Source organism: Oncorhynchus mykiss, chromosome 31 (genome assembly GCF_013265735.2).
Source record: "Oncorhynchus mykiss isolate Arlee chromosome 31, USDA_OmykA_1.1, whole genome shotgun sequence".
Classification (NCBI taxonomy): domain Eukaryota; kingdom Metazoa; phylum Chordata; class Actinopteri; order Salmoniformes; family Salmonidae; genus Oncorhynchus; species Oncorhynchus mykiss.
Window position 1 is genome coordinate 3,959,975 of NC_050571.1, and position 17,269 is coordinate 3,977,243.

Below are 17,269 nucleotides of genomic sequence, written 5' to 3' on the forward strand. Positions count from 1 at the left end.
TACACTGGTAAAGACTGGAGATAGAACACCGATATCAACACACACACACACACACAAAATATAACTCTGTACCGTGTTAGCCACTACACTGGTAAAGACTGGAGATAGAACACCGATATCACAACACACACACACACACAAAATATAACTCTGTACCGTGTTAGCCACTACACTGGTAAAGACTGGAGATAGAGCACCGATATCACAACACACACACACACACAAAATATAACTCTGTACCGTGTTAGCCACTACACTGGTAAAGACTGGAGATAGAACACCGATATCACAACACACACACACAAAATATAACTCTGTACCGTGTTAGCCACTACACTGGTAAAGACTGGAGATAGAACACCGATATCACAACACACACACACACACAAAATATAACTCTGTACCGTGTTAGCCACTACACTGGTAAAGACTGGAGATAGAACACCGATATCACAACACACACAGACACACAAAATATAACTCTGTACCGTGTTAGCCACTACACTGGTAAAGACTGGAGATAGAGCACCGATATCACAACACACACACACACACACAAAATATAACTCTGTACCGTGTTAGCCACTACATTGGTAAAGACTGGAGATAGAACACCAATATCACAACACACACACACACACAAAATATAACTCTGTACCGTGTTAGCCACTACACTGGTAAAGACTGGAGATAGAACACCGATATCACAACACACACACACACACAAAATATAACTCTGTACCGTGTTAGCCACTACATTGGTAAAGACTGGAGATAGAACACCAATATCACAACACACACACACACACAAAATATAACTCTGTACCGTGTTAGCCACTACACTGGTAAAGACTGGAGATAGAACACCGATATCACAACACACACACACACACAAAATATAACTCTGTACCGTGTTAGCCACTACACTGGTAAAGACTGGAGATAGAACACCGATATCACAACACACACACACACACAAAATATAACTCTGTACCGTGTTAGCCACTACACTGGTAAAGACTGGAGATAGAACACCAATATCACAACACACACACACACACAAAATATAACTCTGTACCGTGTTAGCCACTACACTGGTAAAGACTGGAGATAGAGCACCGATATCACAACACACACACACACACAAAATATAACTCTGTACCGTGTTAGCCACTACACTGGTAAAGACTGGAGATAGAACACCGATATCACAACACACACACAAAATATAACTCTGTACCGTGTTAGCCACTACATTGGTAAAGACTGGAGATAGAACACCGATATCACAACACACACACACACACAAAATATAACTCTGTACCGTGTTAGCCACTACACTGGTAAAGACTGGAGATAGAACACCGATATCACAACACACACACACACACAAAATATAACTCTGTACCGTGTTAGCCACTACACTGGTAAAGACTGGAGATAGAACACCAATATCACAACACACACAGACACACAAAATATAACTCTGTACCGTGTTAGCCACTACACTGGTAAAGACTGGAGATAGAACACCGATATCACAACACACACACACACACAAAATATAACTCTGTACCGTGTTAGCCACTACACTGGTAAAGACTGGAGATAGAACACCGATATCACAACACACACACACACACAAAATATAACTCTGTACCGTGTTAGCCACTACACTGGTAAAGACTGGAGATAGAACACCGATATCAACACACACAGACACACAAAATATAACTCTGTACCGTGTTAGCCACTACACTGGTAAAGACTGGAGATAGAACACCGATATCACAACACACACACACACACAAAATATAACTCTGTACCGTGTTAGCCACTACACTGGTAAAGACTGGAGATAGAACACCGATATCAACACACACACGCACACACACACACACACAGACACACAGACACACACACACACGACAAGCTCTGCCTCACATCAGAATTAGTTCATCCATTTTTTCTCAAACGTCAAATTTTGAATTTGTTCCAAACATCAAAGTGTTTAAGATTAAGTTTAGGCATTCACTCGAAATTTGTAAAATCAGAGTTAAATTTAGGCATTAAATCTGAATGGTTGAGATAAGGGTTAAGATTTGGGATAAAACTGTTTCCTGTCACTGAATTCAAAAATGCAACTGTTGAAACCAGAGGCAGATGCTTACGCTGATCCACCATCCCCATCCACAACAATGTAGGAAAACCCCCAAAACCTACTTGAAGGTAACAACGTTCCCCGTTGCCCCCTAGTGGCCGATTTCCACATCATCTCCAGACGTCGAATACTGACTTGTATCACGCGTGACCTGTCTACCCAGTGGTAACTAGGTATACTGAACACCATATATATGATCCTGTTCTATAGTGAGATGATAAGTGTGTATCTGCGTGGGAGTGGTAGTTATCGTCTTTTCTGTGATGAACAGTGATGTGTTTTCTAAGCACATATAACAGCCGAGTATCTCACCACCGGTGGGGGGGGGGGGACATTGGACACAGGCTCTCACACGTCCACTACAGATAACATCTAACATGGGAGGTATCCCAAATGGCACCCTGTTCCCTATGTAGTACACACCTTTACTGACCAAAGGGCCAACATATGCACTACAGAGGGAATAAGGTGCAATTTTTGGGGATGCAAGCCTTGGTCTGACACAATAATCACTAGTTTCCATAACGGCAAATAACCATTTCTCTCATTAAAGCTTTCTCTCCTCTTCGATTGAAAGTTCAGTTTGACAGTTTCTTAAAATTACATGAACGCTTTTTTTACCAGGAGGATTTTCCGACTCTGCTTAGATGGAATAACTGATACCTTTCACACACTGTACATTTCCTCAGCTTCATTCATTGTTATTCAATGTCAAGAAAGTGTGTGTGTGTGTGTGTGTGTGTGTGTGTGTGTGCGCGTGTGTGTGCTATTGACGTTTTTACTCTGACGGAATTCAATTTCCTTTCTTTTTTTTTTTTTTGTGAAAAGAAAATAATCGGACTTCTGTACCTGTGAATGTTTTTTCTATTTATTTCCTTGATTCAATGTTCCTTGCCTTTCAGCAAGTAAAGAATGCTCTACGTATCTCACGCAACACAGCGCTTATGCAATTCTATATTTCCTGTTTCTGTTGTTTAAAAAAAAATAAAAAATAAATCTCTCTCCCTTATTGGTCACTGAGTGTACCAAACATTAGGAACACCTGTTAAATATTGAATTGCGTCCTTTTGCAGTCAAACAGCCCCAATTCGTTGTGGCATGGGACCATAGAAGGGGTCGAAAGTGTTCCACAGGAAACGCTGGCCCCATGTTGACTCCAACGCTTCTTTGGGTGGTGGACAATTCTTGATACAAACAGGAAACTGTTGACCGTGGAAAACTCAGCAGCGTTGCAGTTCTTGACACAAACCGGTGCGCCTGGCACCTTACTACCACACCCTGTTCAAAGGCACTTCAATCTTTTGTCTCGCCCGTTCACCCACCGAATGGCACGCATACACGATTCCATGTCTCAATTGTCTCAAGACTTTAAAAATAATTTTTTTAATAGCCCATCTCCTCCCCTTCATCTACAGTGGGTTTAACAAGTGACACCAGTAAAGGATCGTGGCTTTCACCTGGATTCACCTGGTCATTCTAGGTGTTCTTAATGTTTCGTATACTCAGTGGAAATTGTACAAAAAAACTCAACTTGAGTTGAGCTGGAAGGTTTTTTTGTGTAACTTTTCAGATGAAGACGACAATGATGATGATGGTTTCTAAGTGTTTCAGTGTTTACTTGGCCTTATGTATATACAGTACCTCACGATGACATTTCAGAAAGGTATGTATAGTTATTCAACCTGAAATCCATGTAAATAAATTATATATTGTTAAAACAACGACTGAATTGTTAACTTTGTGCTTTTAGTCAAGCAGAAGACACTGGGGCTGTATCCCCAAATGGCACCCTATCCCCCTTCATAGTGCACTACCTGGAGGACATCTCTGGCTCGACAACCTGCTGAGAGCTGGAGAAGCAGAACTGACAGGAGTCATCACGGACAAGGCTGCATTACAGTCAGATAGCAGAGATCACTCCAAAATTAAACATTCTCACATTTGTTTACCTATACAATTAGAGAACCTGGCTAGGGGCAGTGCAGACCATGGCCCGAAGGGGGAGGGGAGACCATGGCCCGAAGGGGGAGGGGAGACCATGGCCCTAAGGGGGAGGAGAGACCATGGCCCTAAGGGGGAGGAGAGACCATGGCCCTAAGGGGGAGGAGAGACCATGGCCCTAAGGGGGAGGGGAGACCATGGCCCTAAGGGGGAGGGGAGACCATGGCCCTAAGGGGGAGGGGAGACCATGGCCCTAAGGGGGAGGAGAGACCATGGCCCTAAGGGGGAGGAGAGACCATGGCCCTAAGGGGGAGGAGAGACCATGGCCCTAAGGGGGAGGGGAGACCATGGCCCTAAGGGGGAGGGGAGACCATGGCCCTAAGGGGGTGGGGAGACCATGGCCCTAAGGGGGAGGAGAGACCATGGCCCTAAGGCCTAAGGCCCATTTTGAAAGCTACTTCGCCCTTTAGGGCAACTGTAAATAGGTGCTGGGGTTCGATTTCTATTTGAGGGTTAGGTCATTTCTTAACATTAAACTAATACTGGATGCAAGGAGACAAAGAGAATGAAAAGATGGAAGAATACAGACATGTTTTATTGATTGACTGGTTCTGATACCAAATACAGCTCCTCGATCAAAGATATCAATTATTTCGCTAAAAACATCTCTAGCCTGTACACAAATGAATACAGCAGTTTTTCGTTAGAATTTAAGAATTATTTTAAAGCTCAGTGTTTAAAGCTTGAGAAGGCACTTGGTATACGATACTTTAATATAAAACAAATAGTAAAATACAGATTATATTTGTTAGTATTCTGTTATTATAAATCCTTCTTGGAGCTGGAGGTTGGAGGAATGAGTACATATCAGAAGTGAACCAAAATCTCCCTAGTCAGCGAACACAGTACATTACAAAATAATTAGGTTTCAAAACACACAGTCCTTTCAAAACACACCCATTAAATAAATATACTGAACAAAAAATATGAACGTAACATGTAAAGTGTCCCAGGTTTCATGAGTTGAAATAAAATATCCCAGAAAATGTTCCATACGCACAAAAAAAGCGTATCTCTTTCAAATTTTGTGCACAAATTTGTTTACATCCCCTTTTTTTAGTGAGCATTTCTCCAATGCCGAGATAATCCATCCACCTGACCAGATGTGGCATATCAAGAAGCTACTTAAAACCGCATGATCATTACACAGGTGCACCTTGTGCTGGGGAAAATAAAAGGCCACTCTAAAATGCAGTTTCGTCCCACAACACAATGGAGCGTGTATTTGGCATGTTGACTGCAGGAACGTCCACCAGAGCTGTTGCCAGAGAATTGAATGTTAATTTCTCTACCATAAGCCGCCTCCAACGTCGTTTTAGAGAATTTGGCAGTACGTCCAACCAACCAGCCCAGGACCTCCACATCCGGCTTCTTCACCTGCAGGAACGTCTGAGACCATCCACCCTGACAGCTGATGAAACTGAGGAGTATATGTCTTAAATAAAGCCCTTTTGTGGCTGGGACTGGCTCCCCAGTGGGTGGGCCTATGCCCTCCCAGGCCCAAAGAAGGCTGTGCCCCTGCCCAGTCCTGTGTAATCCATAGATTAGGGCCTAATGAATTTATTTCAATTGACTGATTTCCTTCTATGAACTGGAATTCAGTAAAATCTTTAAAATTGTTGCGTTTATATTTTTGTTCAGTATATTAAACCATTTATATTTTTGTTCAGTATATTAAACCATTTATATTTTTGTTCAGTGTACTTACTTACAGGTCTCTTGTGAGACATGAGCTCTATTCAATGTGTCGTTTGACATTATACAGATTGCGCGCTCTGAATGTAAATTTGTGGATTGAGCCGACATCATTTACCAGGAATGCAGTCTCCGCCCACGCGGGAACAATCACGCTGCACTTCTGGGATTCGGATTGGATAGAACCCTAGACCATAAAGTATTTGGTCTAATACAGACAGTCACTTGTGTAGAATGACTACCAATCCCAGGACAACACAATGGACTACAAATCCCAGGACAACACAATGGACTACAAATCCCAGGACAACACAATGGACTACAAATCCCAGGACAACACAATGGACTACAAATCCCAGGACAACACAATGGACTACAAATCCCAGGACAACACAATGGACTACAAATCCCAGGACAACACAATGACTACCAATCCCAGGACAACACGATGGACTACAAATCCCAAGACAACACAATGACTATCAATCCCAAGACAACACAATGACTACCAATCCCAAGACAACACAATGACTACCAATCCCAAGACAACACAATGACTACCAATCCCAAGACAACACAATGACTACCAATCCCAGGACAACACGATGGACTACAAATCCCAAGACAACACAATGACTATCAATCCCAAGACAACACAATGACTACCAATCCCAAGACAACACAATGACTACCAATCCCAAGACAACACAATGACTACCAATCCCAAGACAACACAATGACTACCAATCCCAAGACAACACAATGACTACCAATCCCAAGACAACACAATGACTACAAATCCCAGGACAACACAATGACTACAAATCCCAGGACAACACAATGACTACCAATCCCAAGTCAACACAATGACTACAAATCCCAGGACAACAAAACGACTACAAATCCCTTCACAGAGTTGGGGTCAATTCCAACTGAATTTAGAACATTCTAGAATATAATTGGCTATGAGATTATTCTCCATTCAAGAGCCACTGTTTAACCTGGATTTGACTCCCAGCCCTGTAAACAGCGTTTATTTCCATCTCCTGTACATTGATAGTGTTGCTTCAAAACACTACTCCTTTATGGTGTACTATTCTGATTTACATTACTCAATTAATAACATAGCTGATGTGAAGTGATGCATTCTGGGTCCCTGGGGTCAATATGGAGTGTCCGACAGTTTTTATAGTGACTAGTGCAATATGGGGCTGTGTCCCGAAGGGACTCCCTATTTCATTTATAGTGCACTAGTGTTTTTTTTACCAGAGCCCATACAAATGAGTGCACTATATAAGGAATAGGGTGTGCCATTTGGAACACAAACAGGGAGTGTATTACAGTAAGTACAGTAACTAGTTCCACATGACTGACTATTACCTTAATTACTGCAGTATGGTTGCCCTGTACATTACCTTAATTACTGCAGTATGGTTGCCCTGTACATTACCTTAATTACTGCAGTATGGTTGCCCTGTACATTACCTTAATTACTGCAGTATGGTTGCCCCCTACATTACCCTAATTACTGCAGTATGGTTGCCCCGTACATTACCTTAATTACTGCAGTATGGTTGCCCCCTACATTACCCTAATTACTGCAGTATGGTTGCCCCGTACATTACCTTAATTACTGCAGTACGGTTGCCCCCTACATTACCTTAAGTAATGCAGTAAGGTTGCCCCCTACATTACCTTAAGTACTGGAGTATGGTTCCTCATTAAAATCACCTTAAGTAATGCAGTAAGGTTCCCCATTAAAATCACCTTAAGTACTGGAGTATGGTTGCCCCGTACATCACCTTAATTACTGCAGTATGGTTGCCCCGTACATTACCTTAATTACTGCAGTATGGTTGCCCCCTACATTACCTTAATTACTGGAGTAAGGTTCCCCATTAAAATCACCTTAAGTAATGCAGTAAGGGTCCCCATTAAAATCACCTTAAGTACTGGAGTAAGGGTCCCCATTAAAATCACCTTAAGTAATGCAGTAAGGGTCCCCATTAAAATCACCTTAAGTACTGCAGTAAGGGTCCCCATTAAAATCACCTTAAGTAATGCAGTAAGGGTCCCCATTAAAATCACCTTAAGTACTGCAGTAAGGGTCCCCATTAAAATCACCTTAAGTACTGGAGTATGGGTCCCCATTAAAATCACCTTAAGTACTGCAGTAAGGGTCCCCATTAAAATCACCTTAAGTAATGCAGTAAGGGTCCCCATTAAAATCACCTTAAGTACTGCAGTAAGGGTCCCCATTAAAATCACCTTAAGTAATGCAGTAAGGGTCCCCACTAAAATCACCTTAAGTACTCGAGTAAGGGTCCCCATTAAAATCACCTTAAGTACTGGAGTAAGGGTCCCCATTAAAATCACCTTAAGTACTGGAGTAAGGGTCCCCATTAAAATCACCTTAAGTACTGGAGTAAGGGTCCCCATTAAAATCACCTTAAGTACTGGAGTAAGGGTCCCCATTAAAATCACCTTAAGTACTGGAGTATGGTTGCCCCCTACATTACCTTAAGTAATGCAGTAAGGGTCCCCATTAAAATCACCTTAAGTACTGGAGTAAGGGTCCCCATTAAAATCACCTTAAGTACTGCAGTATGGTTGCCCCGTACATTACCTTAAGTAATGCAATAAGGGTCCCCATTAAAATCACTGCAGTACTGGAGTAACCAAAGGGTTGTTGAACGGACCAGAGACTTTAAATGAGGACGGTGGTGCAGCGACAGTTAATGTAACATCTCAGAAAACGACAAACTAAACGGTTGGTTCAACTTCAACAACAAAAGAAAGGCACTTAAAAGTGAAATGAACGAGGTTGAGATTAGACGGGGCTGAGCCTGACATTTCACCAGACTAACAGGCATTACCCAAACACAGTTGACCATCGCACACTGGAGTAAAGGATGACCTGTGAACAACAGGTGGTTATCACCACAATCACAGAGGGAAGAATGACGCATATATATTTATATATATATATATATATATATATATATATATATATATATATATATATATATATATATATATATATATATATATATATATATATATATATATATATATATTCACTGACAATACATAGAGTTAGAGTTAGAGAAGCTAAGGCTTGAAATGACTTCGTTTGTAATAACACTACACTCAATACTAAAAATGTCTCACTTCGTTATACCATTACATATGATACTAGAGTAACCTGCTATGAGTAACAACAGTAGAGAAACTAGGCGGTTAAGGTCAGAAAGGTTAACATTTACATTCCTTTAGCGCTTAGTGAAGGGAGCCAGTACGGGATGCATTTGGAAAGTCCAGGGATAGAAGTTGAAGGATGAGGTACGGCTGAATCTATCTGTAGCTGAGCGATAAGTGAGGATCTGATGCCCTGATGCTGTCTGGTTTGCAGTGGAGTGGCGATTAACTGGCACTCTACAGGTCTTCAGGGTTCAGAGAATGGTGAAGGTCTCCTGTCTGAACCACCTCTCTCCCTCTCAGACGGGAGTGAAGGCATGGCCTTTACACAGCGGCTTATCCTTCTTAGAGTAGAAGGTCTTTCCTTCCAGGTTGATCTGGCAGAACTGAGAGAGAGAGAGAGAGAGAGAGGGAGATGGAGGAGGGAGAAAGGCAGGGGGTTAGGTGAGAGAAAACAGCGAGCTAGAGACGGCGAGCTGGAGAGAGAGAGACAGCGAGCTAGAGAGAGAGCGACAGCGAGCTAGAGAGAGAGCGACAGCGAGCTAGAGAGAGAGCGATAGCGAGCTAGAGAGAGAGCGATAGCGAGCTAGAGAGAGAGCGATAGCGAGCTAGAGAGAGAGAGTGATAGCGAGCTAGAGAGAGAGAGCGATAGCGAGCTAGAGAGAGAGAGATAGCGAGCTAGAGAGAGAGCGACAGCGAGCTAGAGAGAGAGCGATAGCGAGCTAGAGAGAGAGAGAGATAGCGAGCTAGAGAGAGAGCGATAGCGAGCTAGAGAGAGAGAGTGATAGCGAGCTAGAGAGAGAGAGCGATAGCGAGCTAGAGAGAGAGAGATAGCGAGCTAGAGAGAGAGAGCGACAGCGAGTTAGAGAGAGAGACGACAGCAAGCTAGAGAGAGAGAGCGACAGCAAGCTAGAGAGAGAGAGCGACAGCGAGTTAGAGAGAGAGAGCAACAGCGAGTTAGAGAGAGCAACAGCGAGCTAGAGAGAGAGAGCAACAGCGAGCTAGAGAGAGAGACAGCGAGCTAGAGAGAGAGAGCGACAGCGAGCTAGAGAGAGAGAGCGACAGCTAGTTAGAGAGAGAGAGCAACAGCGAGCTAGAGAGAGAGCAACAGCGAGCTAGAGATAGCGACAGCGAGATAGAGAGAGCGACAGCGAGCTGGAGAGAGAGTGACAGCGAGCTAGAGAGAGAGAGTGACAGCGAGCTAGAGAGAGAGAGTGACAGCGAGCTAGAGAGAGAGAGTGACAGCGAGCTAGAGAGAGAGAGCGACAGCGAGCTAGAGAGAGAGAGCGACAGCGACATACAGAGAGAGACAGAGAACGGAGACAGGTAGAGACGTACTGTAGGTTGGACCAGGTCCAGGAGAGACAGGTAGAGACGTAAGTTGGACCAGATCCAGGAGAGACAGGTAGAGACGTAGGTTGGACCAGGTCCAGGAGAGACCGGTAGAGACGTAGGTTGGACCAGGTCCATGAGACACAGGTAGAGACATAGGTTGGACCGGGTCCAGGACAGGTAGAGACATAGGTTGGACCAGGTCCAGGAGACACAGGTAGAGACGTAGGTTGGCCCGGGTCCAGGAGAGACGTAGGTTGGACCGGGTCCAGGAGAGACAGGTAGAGACGTAGGTTGGACCGGGTCCAGGACAGGTAGAGACGTAGGTTGGACCGGGTCCAGGAGAGACAGGTAGAGATTAATGTAGATGGAGGTGAGGTAGACAGGTAGAGATGAATGTAGATGGAGGTGAGGTAGACAGGTAGAGGTGAATGTAGATGGAGGTGAGGTAGACAGGTAGAGGTGAATGTAGATGGAGGTGAGGTAGACAGGTAGAGGTGAATGTAGATGGAGGTGAGGTAGACAGGTAGAGGTGAATGTAGATGGAGGTGAGGTAGACAGGTAGAGATGAATGTAGATGGAGGTGAGGTAGACAGGTAGAGATGAATGTAGATGGAGGTGAGGTAGACAGGTAGAGATGAATGTAGATGGAGGTGAGGTAGACAGGTAGAGACTAATGTAGATGGAGGTGAGGTAGACAGGTAGAGATGAATGTAGATGGAGGTGAGGTAGACAGGTAGAGATGAATGTAGATGGAGATGAGGTAGACAGGTAGAGATGAATGTAGATGGAGGTGAGGTAGACAGGTAGAGATGAATGTAGATGGAGGTGAGGTAGAGAGGTAGAGATGAATGTAGATGGAGGTGAGGTAGACAGGTAGAGACTAATGTAGATGGAGATGAGGTAGACAGAGGTCCAGGTGAATCAGGAGACTTACAGCGCAGACGAAGCAGGTGTCGTGCCAACTGTATCCCAAGGCCTCTAGGAAGCGGTCCCCAGCATCGATCTTAAAGTCACAGCCATGACACTTAGTACCAAACATCTTCTCATAATCTGCAGGGAGAGAAGGGGGGTTGAGGAGAGACAGAGGAAGAAGGGGGGTTGAGGAGAGACAGAGGAAGAAGGGGGGTTGAGGAGAGACAGAGGAAGAAGGGGAGTTGAGGAGAGACAGAGGAAGAAGGGGGGTTGAGGAGAGACAGAGGAACAAGGGGGGTTGAGGAGAGACAGAAGAACAAGGGGGGTTGAGGAGAGACAGAGGAACAAGGGGGGTTGAGGAGAGACAGAGGAACAAGGGGGGTTGGGGGAGAGACAGAGGAAGAAGGGGGGTTGAGGAGAGAGAGGAAGAAGGGGGGTTGAGGAGAGAGAGGAAGAAGGGGGGTTGAGAAGAGACAGAGGAAGAAGGGGGGTTGAGGAGAGACATAGGAACAAGGGGGGTTGAGGAGAGAGAGGAAGAAGGGGGGTTGAGGAGAGACATAGGAACAAGGGGGGTTGAGGAGAGAGAGGAAGAAGGGGGGTTGAGGAGAGACAGAGGAAGAAGGGGGGTTGAGGAGAGACAGAGGAAGAAGGGGGGTTGAGGAGAGACAGAGGAAGAAGGGGGGTTGAGGAGAGACATAGGAACAAGGGGGGTTGAGGAGAGACAGAGGAAGAAGGGGGGTTGAGGAGAGACAGCGGGAGGGGGGAGTTTTTTAAATTTTTATTTAACTAGGCAATTCAGTTAGGAACAAATTCTTATTTTCATTGATGGCCTGGGTTAACTGGTCTAGTGGGTTAACTAGTCTATGAACAGTGGGTTAACTGGTCTAGGAACAGTGGGTTAACTGGCCTAGGAACAGTGGGTTAACTGGTCTAGTGGGTTAACTGGCCGAGGAACAGTGGGTTAACTGGTCTAGGAACAGTGGGTTAACCAGTAGGTTAACTGGTCTAGGAACAGTGGGTTAGCTGGTCTAGGAACAGTGGGTTAGCTGGTCTAGGAACAGTGGGTTAACTGGCATAGGACTGCCTTGTTTAGAGGCAGAACAGATTTTTTTCAGCTCGGGGGATTCGATCTAGCAACCTTTTGGTTACTAGACCAACGCTTTAACCACTAGGCTACCTGCCTCCCTCCCTCCTCTAACCACTAGGCTACCTGCCTCCCTCCCTCCCTCCTCTAACCACTAGGCTACCTCCCTCCCTCCCTCCTCTAACCACTAGGCTACCTGCCTCCCTCCCTCCCTCCTCTAACCACTAGGCTACCTGCCTCCCTCCCTCCCTCCTCTAACCACTAGGCTACCTGCCTCCCTCCCTCCCTCCCTCCTCTAACCACTAGGCTACCTGCCTCCCTCCCTCCCTCCTCTAACCACTAGGCTACCTGCCTCCCTCCCTCCCTCCTCTAACCACTAGGCTACCTGCCTCCCTCCCTCCCTCCTCTAACCACTAGGCTACCTGCCTCCCTCCCTCCCTCCTCTAACCACTAGGCTACCTGCCTCCCTCCCTCCCTCCTCTAACCACTAGGCTACCTGCCTCCCTCCTTCCCTCCCTCCCTCCCTCCCTCTAACCACTAGGCTACCTGCCTCCCTCCCTCCCTCCTCTAACCACTAGGCTACCTGCCTCCCTCCCTCCCTCCTCTAACCACTAGGCTACCTGCCTACCTCCCTCCCTCCCTCCTCTAACCACTAGGCTACCTGCCTCCCTCCCTCCCTCCTCTAACCACTAGGCTACCTGCCTCCCTCCCTCCCTCCTCTAACCACTAGGCTACCTGCCTCCCTCCCTCCCTCCTCTAACCACTAGGCTACCTGCCTCCCTCCCTCCCTCTTCTAACCACTAGGCTACCTGCCTCCCTCCCTCCCTCTTCTAACCACTAGGCTACCTGCCTCCCTCCCTCCTCTAACCACTAGGCTACCTGCCTCCCTCCCTCCCTCCTCTAACCACTAGGCTACCTGCCTCCCTCCCTCCCTCCTCTAACCACTAGGCTACCTGCCTCCCTCCCTCCTCTAACCACTAGGCTACCTGCCTCCCTCCCTCCTCTAACCACTAGGCTACCTGCCTCCCTCCCTCCTCTAACCACTAGGCTACCTGCCTCCCTCCCTCCTCTAACCACTAGGCTACCTGCCTCCCTCCCTCCTCTAACCACTAGGCTACCTGCCTCCCTCCCTCCTCTAACCACTAGGCTACCTGACTCCCTCCCTCTTCTAACCACTAGGCTACCTGCCTCCCTCCCTCTTCTAACCACTAGGCTACCTGCCTCCCTCCCTCCTCTAAACACTAGGCTACCTGCCTCCCTTCCTCTTCTAACCACTAGGCTACCTGCCTGAATCCCCCCTCTAACCACTAGGCTACCTGCCTCCCTCCCTCCTTCCTCTAACCACTAGGCTACCTGCCTCCCTCCCTCCCTCCTCTAACCACTAGGCTACCTGCCTCCCTCCCTCCCTCCCTCCTCTAATCACTAGGCTACCTGCCTCCCTCCCTCCCCCCCTCCTCTAACCACTAGGCTACCTGCCTCCCTCCCTCCCTCCTCTAACCACTAGGCTACCTGCCTCCCTCCCTCCTCTAACCACTAGGCTACCTGCCTCCCTCCCTCCCTCCCCTAACCACTAGGCTACCTGCCTCCCTCCCTCCCTCCTCTAACCACTAGGCTACCTGCCTCCCTCCCTCCCTCCTCTAACCACTAGGCTACCTGCCTCCCTCCCTCCCTCCTCTAACCACTAGGCTACCTGCCTCCCTCCCTCCCTCCTCTAACCACTAGGCTACCTGCCTCCCTCCCTCCCTCCTCTAACCACTAGGCTACCTGCCTCCCTCCCTCCCTCCTCTAACCACTAGGCTACCTGCCTCCCTCCCTCCCTCCTCTAACCACTAGGCTACCTGCCTCCCTCCCTCCCTCCTCTAACCACTAGGCTACCTGCCTCCCTCCCCCCTCTAACCACTAGGCTACCTGCCTCCCTCCCTCCTCTAACCACTAGGCTATGAGATCAGTGATGTCCCAGCGTGTAGAGAAGGGATGACATCAGTGATGTCCCAGCGTGTAGAGAAGGGATGAGATCAGTGATGTCCCAGCGTGTAGAGAATGGATGAGATCAGTGACGTCCCAGCGTGTAGGGAAGGGATGAGATCAGTGATGTCCCAGCGTGTAGGGAAGGGATGACATCAGTGGTGAAGGGATGAGATCAGTGATGTCCCAGTGTGTAGGGAAGGGATGACATCAGTGGTGAAGGGATGAGATCAGTGATGTCCCAGCGTGTAGGGAAGGGATGACATCAGTGATGAAGGGATGAGATCAGTGATGTCCCAGCGCGTAGGGAAGGGATGAGATCAGTGATGTCCCATCGTGTAGGGAAGGGATGAGATCAGTGATGTCCCAGCGTGTAGGGAAGGGATGACATCAGTGATGAAGGGATGACATCAGTGATGTCCCAGCGTGTAGGGAAGGACTTGAAGAAAGTGGCAGGCTTTAGAGACAGTACTCAGAGCGAGTGTGTGTGTGTGTGTGTGTGTGTGTGTGTGTGTGTGTGTGTGTGTGTGTGTGTGTGTGTGTGTGTGTGTGTGTGTGAGACAGCAGGACAATCCCAGAGAGGTGCTGAGGCTGCAAAATGTTTATCAACGCTGAAGGCATTATTCTGAGTACTCCCTCTGATAACAAAGCAACCCACTCCTGAGCCGTGTGAGTGTGTGAGTGTGTGAGAGACAGCAACAGCGTGTCTGTGTCGAGAGATGTATTATGACCCATGAAACCAATCACAGCAGCACAATAGAGAAAGCAGAAGCTCCATTTATAAACTCAGCAACAAAAAAAAGAAACCTCCTCTCACTGTCGACTGAGTTTATTTTCAGCAAACTGAACATGTGTAAATATTTGTATGAACATAACAAGATTCAACAACTGACACATAAACAGAACGAGCAGTATAGCTGGTGGCATTGTCGTGCTGGAGGGTCATGTCAGGATGAGCCTGCAGGAAGGGTTCAGATGTACCGATCCTGTGCAGGTGTTGTTACACGTGGTCTGCCACTGCGAGGACGATCAGCTTGTCCGTCCTGTCTCCCTGTAGTGCTGTCTTAGGCTTCTCACAGTACAGACATTGCAATTTATTATCCTGGCCACATCTGCAGTCCTCATGACTCCATGCAGCATGCCTAAGGCACGTTCACGCAGATGAGCAGGGACCCTGGGCATCTTTCTTTTGGTGTTTGTCAGAGTCTGTAGAAAACCCTCTTTCAGGTCCTAAGTTTTCATAACTGTGACCTTAATTGCCTACCGTCTGTAAGCTGTTAGTGTCTTAACGACCGTTCCACAGGTGCATGTTCATTAATTGTTTATGGTTCATTGAACAAGCATGGGAAACAGTGTTTAAACCCTTTACAATGAAGATCTGTGAAGTTATTTGGATTTTTAGGAATTATCTTTGAAAGACAGGGTCCTGAAAAAAGGGATGTTTATTTTTTTTTGCTGAGTTTATAAACTAATAGACAAACACATAACATACAGTCAGCTAAGTAGATGCTCCCATATGAAGTCATAATTTATAGAAGCAGTAGATGGAGCGAGAGAAAGCAGAGACAACCTGTCCACACCAAAGGCTGTGAATGTGTAGTACATGTAGTTTAACTCAATACTTCTCTAACCTCAAACAATTTTCCCTCTGTTTTGATTGAAAAGTTAGAGCCTCACCTCTCTCACAGTAAGGTTCTCCCTCCTCCATATAGAAGGCCTGGTTTCTGATGGGGCTCTTACACGCAGCACACATGAAACACTGGACATGGTAGGTCATCTTCAGAGCATGCATGATATCCTAAACGGAGGAAGGAAGGAAAGGGGGGTCAAGGCCTCAGCTTACAGGTAGGTAGGTACATTGTGTCCTGCTAAACTAGCTTGTGGTCCATATTCCTCTCGTCTTGTTTGTCCTATTTTTATTTTGTATTTGTTTCGTCCCCACAGGAAGACTCTTGGCTGTTGGTAGGCCATTATTTGTAAATAAGAATTTGTTCTTAATTGACTTGCCTAGTTGGCTGGGTTTTCGGTGCATCGGCAAGACAGAACAGCTGCCTCCGGTAACCACTTGATGGGTTGATGGTCTGTGTCTATTTTGTCAATAACACCTGGTCCGCAAAATCTAACATTAAAAGAAGTCTCAAGGTTTTGCTTGCCTGAGGTAGAGTACCTCATGATAAGCTGTAAGACCCCACTATTTACCAAGAGAGTTTTCATATATATGTTTCCTAGCTGACAATTACCACTACAATATGATGCAACACAATCTGATGCTGGCACTAAGACAGCCCTCAGCGAGCTGTATAAGGCCATAAGCAAACAAGAAAAGGCAAATCCAGAGGCGGCGCTCCTAGTGGCCGGGGGTTTTAATGCAGGAAAACTTAAAATCCATTCCTCATGTGCAACCAGAGAGAGAGAGAAAAAAAAAAAAAACTCTAGACCGCCTTTACTCCACACACAGAGATGCATTCAAAGCTTTTACAACTTTTACACAGATCTTTTACACAAGACAAAGCTCTCCCTCTCCCTCCATTTGGCAAATCTGACCATAATTCTATCCTCCTGATTCAAAAGCTAAAGCAGGAAGTACTGGTGACTCGCTCAATACGAAAGTGGTCAGATGACACAGAGGCTAAGCTACAGGACTGTTTTGCCATCCCAGACTGGAACATGTTCCGGTGTTCATCCAATAAGCATCGAGGGGAATACCACATCAGTCATCGGCTTCATCAATAAGTGCATTGAGGACGTCGTCCCCACAGTGACCGTACGTGCATACCACAACCAGAAGCCATGGATTACAGGGAACACCCACACTGAGCTAAAGGCTAGAACTGGCACTTTCAAGGAGCGGAACACTAATCCGGACGCTTATAATGAATTCCGCTATGCCCTCCGTCGAACCATCAAACAGGCAAAGC

The 17,269-nt window shown here is 46.4% G+C and overlaps 1 protein-coding gene and 1 long non-coding RNA gene across 7 annotated transcripts in view; both read right to left on the bottom strand.

Annotated features, from left to right (window-relative positions):
• Window positions 1–7,659: 7,659 nt before the first annotated feature.
• On the bottom strand, window positions 7,660–8,832 carry LOC118946073. Its single transcript, XR_005041243.1, has 2 exons — window positions 8,520–8,832; window positions 7,660–8,125 (listed from the first exon to the last, which is right to left on the bottom strand). It is a non-coding gene; the product is annotated as an uncharacterized LOC118946073 (long non-coding RNA).
• A 109-nt stretch (window positions 8,833–8,941) lies between these two features.
• The window catches only part of LOC110489654 (PDZ and LIM domain protein 7), an 89,251-nt gene continuing 80,923 nt past the window's right edge, over window positions 8,942–17,269 (bottom strand). For all 6 annotated transcript variants that reach the window (XM_036970446.1, XM_036970448.1, XM_036970443.1 and 3 more), the window contains 3 exons: window positions 16,029–16,149; window positions 11,325–11,440; window positions 8,942–9,441 (listed from right to left, as the gene is read on the bottom strand). In XM_036970446.1, the coding sequence (XP_036826341.1) occupies window positions 9,355–9,441; window positions 11,325–11,440; window positions 16,029–16,149 (324 nt within the window). In that variant the 3' untranslated portion in view covers window positions 8,942–9,354. The remainder of the gene's footprint in view (window positions 9,442–11,324; window positions 11,441–16,028; window positions 16,150–17,269) is intronic.